We start from the raw sequence: 13,611 nt of genomic DNA, 5'->3' as shown, positions 1-13,611 counted from the left end.
CATACCTGACAATCAATACATTTTCCAGAAAATGTCCAGATGTCAGGGAAACCAGTAACCATTTTTACCGGGCTCTACACAAACACATATTTGGGTCAAAAAAATCTGCTCCACAGGGAACTTCAACCTAGCCCTGAATGAACTAAAAGACAACCACCTAAAAGGAAGTGATGCCCACACATTCCACCACCTACAGAGAGATGAACCTGGAGAAGAGTCCCCTCAGCCAGCTGGTCCTGGGGCTCTGTTAACAAACACAAATAGACTCCACAGAGCCACAGGACAGCAACACAACTAGACCCAACCAAATCATGAGAAAACTAAAAGATAATTACTTGACACATTGGAAAGAATTAAGAATTTGTCCCTAAACAGACACGGTGGCACAATACCAGACCACTGTGACTGGTGCTGAGCAATTAGTGCTTTTTAATGGTCAGTTCAGTTTCGCTTTTGAAAATAAATCGCTGTTTTTGATTTTGGTTTACACTTTTGGGGGGACATTAAATGCACTATGCATTATGTGGGTTGAATGCTATAACAACACAGAATAAAACAATGAATAAAAGTCCCATGATTGTAGTGACTGTTCATTACTGCTGATCACTCAGCAGGAGCAGTAGAGATACTCAAGACAACTGACATTTACTCCTGAGGTGCTGTCTTGCTGCACCCTCTACAACTACTGTGATTATTATTATTGGACCATGCTGGTCATTTATGAACATTTGAACATCTTGGCCATGTTCTGTTATAATCTCCACCCGGCACAGCCAGAAGAGGACTGGCCACCCCTCATAGCCTGGTTCCTCTCTAGGTTTCTTCCTAGGTTTTGGCCTTTCTAGGGACATTTTGGTCTGTTTGTCGTAGCCACCATCAGCAGAAGGGCCATATAAATACATTTGAGTTGATGAACCATCATTCATTCACATGACTTTACTTTATTAAAAATACAAAAATTATTTGATGACTTTACCATTTCATTCCAAGTCATCATCTCATCTCTATAGAGCAGCTGTCTGACAAAATCACTATTTTAGTAGTTCTTCAAAGGTAAATAAGGCGTACTTTTATGACTGCTGAATACCAACTATTAAATAACTTAGATTCATTATTTTCAGGCTCAGGAAGCAACTGCTTTCAATCCCTCTCCATCTCACGTTCTCTCTTCTCTCAGTCTCCATGTTTGCTCCGGCACAAACCGGACAAGTTTAAGCAGGCACGCAATGGATTATGGTCATTGGAGTTAATTACCACGTTTTCTGCGTTTAAACTATGTAGAATATTGCCATGTTGGAAACTACAACTCCCTACCACATCACACAGTTCAGGCTTCCTCTGATTTATCTCTACAGAAACTACAACTCCCTACTACATCACACAGTTCAGGCTACCTCTGATTTTATCTCTAAAGAAACTACAACTCCCTACTACATCACACAGTTCAGGCTTCCTCTGATTTTATCTCTACAGAAACTGCACATCGAACTCACAGAAAGAAAAACAAACTAAATGGAATTCAAATAATTGAACCTACGTCGGTCAATTTTATAGTTATTTAATTAAAACCAAAAAATAACAGACATTTTGGTAATCGCTCAGCTCAAACCGTGACTGACCCAAAATGAAGAAAATCCTTGACTATGTACAGACTCAGTGAACATAACCTTGCTATTGAGAAAGGCTGCCGTAGGCAGACCTGGCTCTCAAGAGAAGACAGACTATGTTCACACTGCCCACAAAATGAGGTGGAAACTGAGCTGCACTTCCTGCCAAATGTATGACCATATTAGAGACACATATTTCCAACAGATTACAAAGACCCATAATGGTATTTTAGATTTGTCTAATTTGTCTACACAATCAATCTAAAGTCAGATGTGGATCAAAGCTGTGATATTATGTGAGATAAGATTTACTTGCAGCATAGATAAACCAACCCCACCCATGGTTTTATCCTCTACCAACCAACCAGCTAAATGTAAAGGTGGTTTTATCCTCTACCAACCAACCAGCTAAATGTAAAGGTGGTTTTATCCTCTACCAACCAACTAGCTAAATGTAAAGGTGGTTTTATCCTCTACCAACCAACTAGCTAAATGTAAAGGTGGTTTTATCCTCTACCAACCAACCAGCTAAATGTAAAGGTGGTTTTATCCTCTACCAACCAACCAGCTAAATGTAAAGGTGGTTTTATCCTCTACCAACCAACCAGCTAAATGTAAAGGTGGTTTTATCCTCTACCAACCAACCAGCTAAATGTAAAGGTGGTTTTATCCTCTACCAACCAACTAGCTAAATGTAAAGGTGGTTTTATCCTCTACCAACCAACCAGCTAAATGTAAAGGTGGTTTTATCCTCTACCAACCAACCAGCTAAATGTAAAGGTGGTTTTATACTCTACCAACCAACCAGCTAAATGTAAAGGTGCTTTTATCCTCTACCAACCAACCAGATAAATGTAAAGGTGGTTTTATCCTCTACCAACCAACCAGCTAAATGTAAAGGTGGTTTTATCCTCTACCAACCAACCAGCTAAATGTAAAGGTGGTTTTATCCTCTACCAACCAACCAGCTAAATGTAAAGGTGGTTTTATCCTCTACCAACCAACCAGCTAAATGTAAAGGTGGTTTTATCCTCTACCAACCAACCAGCTAAATGTAAAGGTGGTTTTATCCTCTACCAACCAACTAGCTAAATGTAAAGGTGGTTTTATCCTCTACCAACCAATCAGATAAATGTAAAGGTGGTTTTATACTCTACCAACCAACCAGCTAAATGTAAAGGTGGTTTTATCCTCTACCAACCAACCAGCTAAATGTAAAGGTGGTTTTATCCTCTACCAACCAACCAGCTAAATGTAAAGGTGGTTTTATCCTCTACCAACCACATAAATGTAAAGTTCTATATTGTACATTGTTATTCTTTGTACAAGATGGATTTTCTGTGCTGTTAACATCTGTCAAACCGCATAAAGACAACAATGAATGTTCTCTGTTTAATCTGCTGTTAACAGAATGTGTGTTGATCTCTCCTGTATGCCCTCAGAAGCTCCACCTGACATGTGCTAATAAAATAATTAAGATGTAATTAGTAGATAAACCCTGCAGCAGAGCGCAGCGCTGGGTAATCAACCATAAAACCACAGAACGACGGAACAACAACACATTTTTCTCTTGCTCTCATTTCTCTCCTCTCCTACAGCCTCTTTGTTCTACAGTGACATTTCAATATTGAGACTAGCTCACATGCAGTGCAACATCTCTGCCTGAGAAAGGTGTACCTAAAATATCACAAACACAGCTCTGCTGATTGAAGGCTCTGCAGCATTAGTCAGAGGGACATTTTATTACAGAACAGTGGGGACTCTGCAGCATTAGTCAGAGGGCCATTTTATTACAGAACAGTGGGGACTCTGTAGCATTAGTCAGAGGGCTATCTTGGCTCAGCCATCAGGGCCTCTGCAGCATTAGTCAGAGGACCATCTTGGCTCAGCCATCAGGGCCTCTGCAGCATTAGTCAGAGGACCATCTTGGCTCAGCCATCAGGGCCTCTGCAGCATTAGTCAGAGGACCATCTTGGCTCAGCCATCAGGGCCTCTGCAGCATTAGTCAGAGGACCATCTTGGCTCAGCCATCAGGGCCTCTGCAGCATTAGTCAGAGGACCATCTTGGCTCAGCCATCAGGGGCTCTGCAGCATTAGTCAGAGGACCATCTTGGCTCAGCCATCAGGGGCTCTGCAGCATTAGTCAGAGGACCATCTTGGCTCAGCCATCAGGGGCTCTGCAGCATTAGTCAGAGGACCATCTTGGCTCAGCCATCAGGGGCTCTGCAGCATTAGTCAGAGGACCATCTTGGCTCAGCCATCAGGGGCTCTGCAGCATTAGTCAGAGGACCATCTTGGCTCAGCCATCAGGGGCTCTGCAGCATTAGTCAGAGGACCATCTTGGCTCAGCCATCAGGATGCTACATCTCCATTACAGTGTCTGTCTGTTCACAGAAAAGCCAGGCTGAAGCAGAACATTTCCAAGTTTAGACTACAACATGCTTTAATAACACACACACACGTGCGCACACACACACACCCGCACACACACACACGCACGCGCACGCACACGCACACACATACACACCACACACACACACACATACAAACACACACACACACACACACACACACACACACACACACACACACACACACACACACACACACACACACACACACACCACACCACACATCACACATCACACATCACACATCACACATCACACAAGCTCAGAGGTTCCTACAGACAGGATATGGCCCAGTTTGAGGACAGGTACAGACATGGCATGAGTGTGACAGACTAGGCAGGTCGGGAAGTAGCTACTAGCTACTGACATGAAGACTTTGAAAGCCTGTTTGACTACTGCTAATTAAACAGGCACTGCTGAGACAAACAGCCAACGACTAGTATGTTCCTGTGTGTGTCCAGAGCAGAGCAGAATCACCCTGACAGCAGGGATAGAAGACCACAGACTGCCCTGACAGCAGAGGTAGAAGACCACAGACTGCCCTGACAGCAGAGATAGAAGACCACAGACTGCCCTGACAGCAGGGGTAGAAGACCACAGACTGCCCTTACAGCAGAGATAGAAGACCACAGACTGCCCTGACAGCAGAGATAGAAGACCACAGACTGCCCTGACAGCAGAGATAGAAGACCACAGACTGCCCTGACAGCAGAGATAGAAGACCACAGACTGCCCTGACAGCAGAGATAGAAGACCACAGACTGCCCTGACAGCAGAGATAGAAGACCACAGACTGCCCTGACAGCAGAGGTAGAAGACCACAGACTGCCCTGACAGCAGAGATAGAAGACCACAGACTGCCCTGACAGCAGAGATAGAAGACCACAGACTGCCCTGACAGCAGAGATAGAAGACCACAGACTGCCCTGACAGCAGAGGTAGAAGACCACAGACTGCCCTGACAGCAGAGGCAGAAGACCACAGACTGCCCTGACAGCAGAGATAGAAGACCACAGACTGCCCTGACAGCAGGGGTAGAAGAACACAGACTGCCCTGACAGCAGAGATAGAAGACCACAGACTGCCCTTACAGCAGAGATAGAAGACCACAGACTGCCCTGATAGCAAAGATAGAAGACCACAGACTGCCCTGACAGCAGAGATAGAAGACCACAGACTGCCCTGACAGCAGAGATAGAAGACCACAGACTGCCCTGACAGCAGAGATAGAAGACCACAGACTGCCCTTACAGCAGAGATAGAAGACCACAGACTGCCCTGACAGCAGGGGTAGAAGAACACAGACTGCCCTGACAGCAGAGATAGAAGACCACAGACTGCCCTGACAGCAGGGGTAGAAGAACACAGACTGCCCTGACAGCAGGGGTAGAAGAACACAGACTGCCCTGACAGCAGAGATAGAAGACCACAGACTGCCCTTACAGCAGAGATAGAAGACCACAGACTGCCCTGACAGCAGAGATAGAAGACCACAGACTGCCCTGACAGCAGAGATAGAAGACCACAGACTGCCCTGACAGCAAAGATAGAAGACCACAGACTGCCCTGACAGCAAAGATAGAAGACCACAGACTGCCCTGACAGCAGAGATAGAAGACCACAGACTGCCCTGACAGCAAAGATAGAAGACCACAGACTGCCCTGACAGCAGAGATAGAAGACCACAGACTGCCCTGACAGCAGAGATAGAAGACCACAGACTGCCCTGACAGCAGAGATAGAAGACCACAGACTGCCCTGACAGCAGGGGTAGAAGACCACAGACTGCCCTGACAGCAGAGATAGAAGACCACAGACTGCCCTGACAGCAAAGATAGAAGACCACAGACTGCCCTGACAGCAAAGATAGAAGACCACAGACTGCCCTGACAGCAAAGATAGAAGACCACAGACTGCCCTGACAGCAGAGATAGAAGACCACAGACTGCCCTGACAGCAGAGATAGAAGACCACAGACTGCCCTGACAGCAAAGATAGAAGACCACAGACTGCCCTGACAGCAGGGATAGAAGACCACAGACTGCCCTGACAGCAGGGGTAGAAGAACACAGACTGCCCTGACAGCAGGGGTAGAAGAACACAGACTGCCCTGACAGCAGAGATAGAAGACCACAGACTGCCCTTACAGCAGAGATAGAAGACCACAGACTGCCCTGACAGCAGAGGTAGAAGACCACAGACTGCCCTGACAGCAGGGGTAGAAGAACACAGACTGCCCTGACAGCAGAGATAGAAGACCACAGACTGCCCTTACAGCAGAGATAGAAGACCACAGACTGCCCTGACAGCAGAGATACTGACAGCAGAGGTAGAAGACCACAGACTGCCCTGACAGCAGAGGCAGAAGACCACAGACTGCCCTGGCAGCAGAGATAGAAGACCACAGACTGCCCTGACAGCAGAGATAGAAGACCACAGACTGCCCTGACAGCAGAGATAGAAGACCACAGACTGCCCTGACAGCAGAGATAGAAGACTACAGACTGCCCTGACAGCAGAGATAGAAGACCACAGACTGCCCTGACAGCAGAGATAGAAGACCACAGACTGCCCTGACAGCAGAGATAGAAGACCACAGACTGCCCTGACAGCAGGGGTAGAAGACCACAGATTGCCCTGACAGCAGAGATAGAAGACCACAGACTGCCCTGCCAGCAGGGGTAGAAGACCACAGACTCCGTGGGAGCGTTGGGTTAGCACTGTGCTAACTGTCAGTACGCCCCATCGGCTCTGCCTTGCTTTAGCTGGTGATCTGATCAGGGATGGCAAGCAGGCATCTCAGCCCGATGGAGATCCAGTCCATCGCTCTATCTGACTAGCAGCTATGCGCCACCCTCTGACCCTCTATTGGTTAAACCAAATGGTGCAACTCAAAACCTAACCTCCATTTCTCAAGAGGTACAAGGCAGGGGTGTACCTTATCCCTGTATCTGTTTAAAACACTATGTTAACATACTCAACAGACTGTGTGGGGGAAAAAAACTCTCCAGCCAGAGAAAACCAGCCCGACCATCATCCAGAAAGACTCAGCATGTCCATTCATCCAGACTCACCTTGACAGAGATCTTTCCCTCATCCTTGGGCAGGTGTGCAGCCAGGAACCAGTCCCCGGGGAGGGGTGAGGTCACATTGAACACCCCTGTGGTGCGGTTTGGTAGAGTCCATGTGAGAGTGACTGCAAAGGACCCTGGGACGATGGTATCCTGTGGGAATCGCGTGTGGAGGGGGTTGATGACGGGAGGGGCTCCTGCTCTGAAGTACCTAGAGACAATAACAAACATCCTTTAGTTAATGCCGTAAAGTACAAGGACACAGACTTTTTAGTCATCACACACAGTGTAGACACAAATACACACACTTTGTGATAGTTATCTTCCCCAGGAAGACAGAGAGCTTTCATCATTTAGTGTGATCTAAAACCTGCAAGCTGTTGAAATTATGGGCTTCACTTTCCTCATTATATAAATGATAAATCAGAGGAGCAACTAGAGAATTAATTAGAGAGAGAGAAAGAGCAAGAGAGTAAGAGTGAGAGGGCGAGGGCGAGAGAGTGAGAGAGCAAGAGAGAGAGAGAGAAAGAGAGAGCGAGAGAGAGAGAAAGAGAGCAAGAGAGAGAGAGAGCAAGAGAGAGAGAGCGAGAGATAGAGAGAGAGCGAGAGAGAGAAAGAGAGCAAGAGAGAGAGCAAGAGAGAGAGCGCGAAAGAGAGCAAGAGAGAGAGAGCGAGAGAGAGCGAGAGAGCAAGAGAGAGAGCGAGTGAGAGAGCTCCGGTGAGAGAGAGAGGGTAAGAGAGATAGAATCAACTATTAAAGACTACCAGAACCTACTGAATTCTCAAATTACATTGAATGAACTACTAGACAAAATCCTCCAACCTAAAAGGTTTAAAAGGCCTCTGGTATTGATGGTATCCTAAATGAAATGCTAAAATATACAGACCACAAATTCCGGTTGGCTCTACTTAAACTCTATAAACTTTTAACTCTTTAACAAATAATATTTTCAAATCTAAATCACATTTTATTTGTCACATGACCTTTGTCACATGACCTTTGTCACATGACCTTTGTCACATGACCTTACAGTGAAATGCTTACTTACAGCCCTTAACCAACAATGAAGTTTTAAGAAAAATACCTAAAAAAATAGGAAATAAAAGTAACAAATAATTAAAGAGCAGCAGTAAAATAACAATAGTGAGACTATATACAGGGGGTACCGGTACAGAGTCAATGTGCAGGGAGCACCGGTTAGTTGAGGTAATTGAGGTAATATGTCCGTGTAGGTAGAGTTATTAAAGTGACTATGCATCGATAACAACAGAGAGTAGCAGCAGCATAAGGGGGGATGCAAATAGTCTGGGTAGCCATTTGATTAGATGTTCAGGACTCTTATGACTTGGGGGTAGAATCTGTTTAGAAGCCTCTTGGTTATAGACTTGGCACTCTGGTACCGCTTGCCGTGCGTTAGAAGGGAGAACAGTCTATGACTAGGGTAGCTGAAGTCTTGACAATTTTTAGGGCCTTCCTCTGACACCCCCTGGTATAGAGGTCCTGGATGGCAGGAAGCTTGGCCACAGTGATGTACTGGGCCATTCGCACTACCCTCTGTAGCGCCTTGCAGTCGAGGGGGCCGAGCAGTTGCCATACCAGGCAGTGATGCAACCAGTCAGGATGCTCTCGATGGTGCAGCTGTATAACTTTTTGAGGATCTGAGGACCCATGCTAAATCTTTTCAGTCTCCTGAGGGGGAATAGGTTTTGTCCTGGCATCTTCATGACTGTCTTGGTGTGCTTGGACCATGATAGTTTGTTGGGGATGTGGGCGCCGAGGAACTTGAAGCCACAATCTGCTCCACTACATCCCCGTCGATTAGAATGGGGGGGTGCTCGGTCCTCCTTTTCCTGTAGTCAACAATCATCTCATTTGTCTTGATCACGTTGAGGGAGAGGCTGTTGTCCTGGCACCACATGGCCAGGTCTCTGACCTCCTCCCTATAGGCGGTCTCGTTGTTGTCGGTGATCAGGGCAACTACTGTTGAGTCAACGGCAAACTTAATGATGGTGTTGGAGTCGTGTCTGGCCATGCAGTCATGAGTGAATAGGGAGTACAGGAAGGGACTGAGCATGGACCCCTGAGGGGCCCCCTGTGTTGAGTATCAGAGTGACAGATGTGTTGTTACCTACCCTTACCACCTGGGGGCGGCCAATCAGGAAGTCCAGGATCCAGCTGCAGAGGGAGGTGTTTAGTCCCAGGGTCCTTAGCTTATTGATGAGCTTTGAGGGCACTATGGTGTTGAACGCTGAGCTGTAGTGTCAATGAATAACATTCTCACATAAGTGTTCCTTTTGTCCAGATGTGAAAGGGAAATGTGGAGTTCAATAGAGATTCCACAATTTGTGGACCTGTTGGGGCGGAATGCAAATTAGAGTGGGTCTAGGGTTTCTAGGATAATGGTGTTGATGTCAGCCATGACCAGCCTTTCAAAGCACTTCATGGCTACAGACATGAGTGCTACAGGTCGGTTGTCATTTAGCCAGGTTAACTTAGTGTTCTTGGGTACAGGGACTATGGTGGTCAGTTTGAAACATGTTGGTATTACAGACTTAGACAGGGAGAGTTTGAAATGTCAGTGAAGACACTTGTGATTTGGTCAACGCATGCTTGGAGTACACGTCCTGGTAATCCGTCTGGTCCTGCGGCCTTGTGAATGTTGACCTGTTTGAAGGTCTTACTCACATCGGCTACAGAGAGTATGATCACACAGTCGTCCAGAACAGCTGATGCTCTCATGCATGTTTCAGTGTTACTTGCCTCGAAGCGAGCATAGAAGTAATTTAGCTCGTCTGGTAGGCTTGTGTCACTGGGAAGCTCGTGGCTGTGCTTCCCTTTGTAGTCTGTAATAGTCTGCAAGCCCTGCCACATTCAACGAGCATTGGAGCCGGTGTAGAATGATTCAATCTTAGTCCTGTATTGACACTTTGCCTGTTTGATGGTTCATCGAAGGGCATAGCGGGATTTCTTATAAGCTTCGTGGTTAGAGTCCGCTCCTTGAAAGTGGCAGCTCTACCCTTTAGCTCAGTGTGGATGTTGCCTGTAATCCATGGCTTCTGGTTGGGGTATGTACGTACAGTCAATGTGGGGACGATGTCATCGATGCACTTATTGATGAAACCAGTGACTGATATGGTACTACTACTAATCAGAAGAATCTAGGAACATATTCCAGTCTGTGCTAGCAAAACAATCCTGTAGTTTAGCATCTGCTTCATCTGACCACTTTTTATTGACGAGTCAATGTTACTTCCTGCTTTAGTTTTTACTTGTAAGCAGGAATCAGGAGGATAGAATTACGGTCAGACTTGACAAATGGAGGGAGAGGGAGAGCTTTGTACGCGTCTCTGTGTGTGGAGTAAAGGTGGTCTAGAATTTTGTTTCCTTATGGTTGCACATTTAAAATGCTGGTAGAAATTAGATAAATGGATTTAGTGGTCTACAGTTTATCATGAGATACTCTACTTCAGGCAAGCAAAAACTCGAGACGTCCTTAGATATCGTGCCTCAGCTGTTGTTTACAAATATACATAGACCGCCACCCCTTGTCTTACCAGAGGCTGCTGTTCTATCCAGCCGATACAGTGTATAACCCACCAGCTGTGTGTTATTCATGTCGTCGTTCAGCCACGACTCTGTGAAACATAAGATATTACAGTTTTTAATGTCCCGTTGGTAGGATATATGTGCTTGTAGTTCGTCCACTTTATTATCCAACGATTGTACGTTAGACAACTGTACCGATGGCTGCTTGCCGCCGTATCCTCACAAGGCACCTCAACTTCCTTCCGCGATACCTGCGTCTCCTTCTCCTGCGAATGACGGGGATGAGGGCCTTCTCGGGTGTCTGGAGTAAATCCTTCTCGTCCAACTTGATAAAGAAAAATTCCTCGTCCAATTCGAGGTGAGTAATCGCTGTTCTGATTCCAGAAGTAGCATCAACATTATGTACAAAATAAGTTACAAACAATGCAAAAAATAATAATAAATAGCACCATCCCCGCCGGCGCCATTACATCATCCTCAGATCATCTGGAACCTTCTGGAACCGAGGGCTAATCAACATTACATCATCCTCAGTTCATCTGGAACCTTCTGGAACCGAGGGCTGATCACCATTACATCATCCTCAGATCATCTGGAACCTTCTGGAACCGAGGGCTGATCACCATTACATCATCCTCAGTTCATCTGGAACCTTCTGGAACCGAGGGCTGATCACCATTACATCATCCTCAGTTCATCTGGAACCTTCTGGAACCGAGGGCTGATCACCATTCCATCATCCTCAGTTCATCTGGAACCTTCTGGAACCGAGGGCTGATCACCATTACATCATCCTCAGTTCATCTGGAACCTTCTGGAACCGAGGGCTGATCACCATTACATCATCCTCATCTTCTGGAACCGAGGGCTGATCACCATTACATCATCCTCATCTTCTGGAACCGAGGGCTGATCACCATTACATCATCCTCATCTTCTGGAACCTTCTGGAACCGAGGGCTGATCACCATTACATCATCCTCATCTTCTGGAACCTTCTGGAACCGAGGGCTGATCACCATTACATCATCCTCAGCTCTTCTGGAACCTTCTGGAACCGAGGGCTGATCACCATTACATCATCCTCATCTTCTGGAACCGAGGGCTGATCACCATTACATCATCCTCATCTTCTGGAACCGAGGGCTGATCACCATTACATCATCCTCATCTTCTGGAACCTTCTGGAACCGAGGGCTGATCAGCATTACATCATCCTCATCTTCTGGAACCGAGTGCTGATCACCATTACATCATCCTCAGTTCATCTGGAACCTTCTGGAACCGAGGGCTGATCACCATTCCATCATCCTCAGTTCATCTGGAACCTTCTGGAACCGAGGGCTGATCACCATTACATCATCCTCAGTTCATCTGGAACCTTCTGGAACCGAGGGCTGATCACCATTCCATCATCCTCAGTTCATCTGGAACCTTCTGGAACCGAGGGCTGATCACCATTACATCATCCTCAGTTCATCTGGAACCTTCTGGAACCGAGGGCTGATCACCATTACATCATCCTCATCTTCTGGAACCGAGGGTTGATCACCATTACATCATCCTCATCTTCTGGAACCGAGGGCTGATCACCATTACATCATCCTCAGTTCATCTGGAACCTTCTGGAACCGAGGGCTGATCACCATTACATCATCCTCATCTTCTGGAACCTTCTGGAACCGAGGGCTGATCACCATTACATCATCCTCAGCTCTTCTGGAACCTTCTGGAACCGAGGGCTGATCACCATTACATCATCCTCATCTTCTGGAACCGAGGGCTGATCACCATTACATCATCCTCATCTTCTGGAACCGAGGGCTGATCACCATTACATCATCCTCATCTTCTGGAACCTTCTGGAACCGAGGGCTGATCAGCATTACATCATCCTCATCTTCTGGAACCGAGTGCTGATCACCATTACATCATCCTCAGCTCATCTGGAACCTTCTGGAACCGAGGGCTGATCACAATTGCATCATCCTCATCTTCTGGAACCGAGGGCTGATCACCATTACATCATCCTCAGCTCATCTGGAACCTTCTGGAACCGAGGGCTGATCACCATTACATCATCCTCATCTTCTGGCACCGAGGGCTGATCACCATTACATCATCCTCATCTTCTGGAACCTTCTGGAACCGAGGGCTGATCACCATTACATCATCCTCATCTTCTGGAACCGAGGGCTGATCACCATTACATCATCCTCAGCTCATCTGGAACCGAGGGCTGATCACCATTACATCATCCTCATCTTCTGGAACCTTCTGGAACCGAGGGCTGATCACCATTACATCATCCTCATCTTCTGGAACCTTCTGGAACCGAGGGCTGATCACCCCAATCCACAACAGTGGAGAGAAATTTGACCACAATAACTACTGTGGGATATGCGTCATAAGCAACCTTGGGAAAATCCTCTGCATTATCATTAACAGCAGACTTGTACATTTCCTCAGTGTACTGAATGTACAATGTACTGAACAAATGCCAAATTGGGTTTTTACCAAATTACAACAGATCACGTATTCACCCAGCAGACCATAATTGACAAAGAAACAAACCAAAAGAAAGGCAAAGTCCTCTCATCGTTTGTTGATTTCAAAAAAGCTTTTGACTCAATTTAGCATGAAGGTCTGCTATACAAATTGATGGAAAGAGGTGTTGGAGGAAAAACATACAACATTATAAAATCCATGTACACAAACAACAAGTATGCGGTTAAAATTGACAAAAAAAACACATTTCTTCCCACATTGCCGTGGGGTGAGACAGGGATGCATTTTGAGCCTCACCCTCTTCAACATATATATCAACGAATTGGCGCGGGCACTAGAACAATCTGCAGCACCCGGCCTCATCCTACTAGAATCTGAAGTCAAATGTCTACTGTTTACTGATGTTCTGGTGCTTCTGTGCCCAACCAACAAGGGCCTACAGAAGCACCTAGATCTTCTGCACAGAT

At 46.3% G+C, this 13,611-nt stretch overlaps 1 protein-coding gene across 1 annotated transcript in view; it reads right to left on the bottom strand.

Moving 5' to 3' along the window:
• tmem8b (transmembrane protein 8B) overlaps positions 1 to 13,611 on the bottom strand; it is a 251,306-nt gene that overhangs the window by 149,208 nt on the left and 88,487 nt on the right. Inside the window, exon 3 of the mRNA XM_036936604.2 lies at positions 7,093 to 7,300. Coding sequence (XP_036792499.2) covers positions 7,093 to 7,300 — 208 coding nt within the window. The remainder of the gene's footprint in view (positions 1 to 7,092; positions 7,301 to 13,611) is intronic.

Source organism: Oncorhynchus mykiss, chromosome 11, assembly GCF_057628025.1.
Source record: "Oncorhynchus mykiss isolate SJ-2025 chromosome 11, ASM5762802v1, whole genome shotgun sequence".
Classification (NCBI taxonomy): Eukaryota; Metazoa; Chordata; class Actinopteri; order Salmoniformes; family Salmonidae; genus Oncorhynchus; species Oncorhynchus mykiss.
Note: the sequence above shows the minus strand (reverse complement) of the source record. Positions and strands in the feature narration are given on the sequence as shown.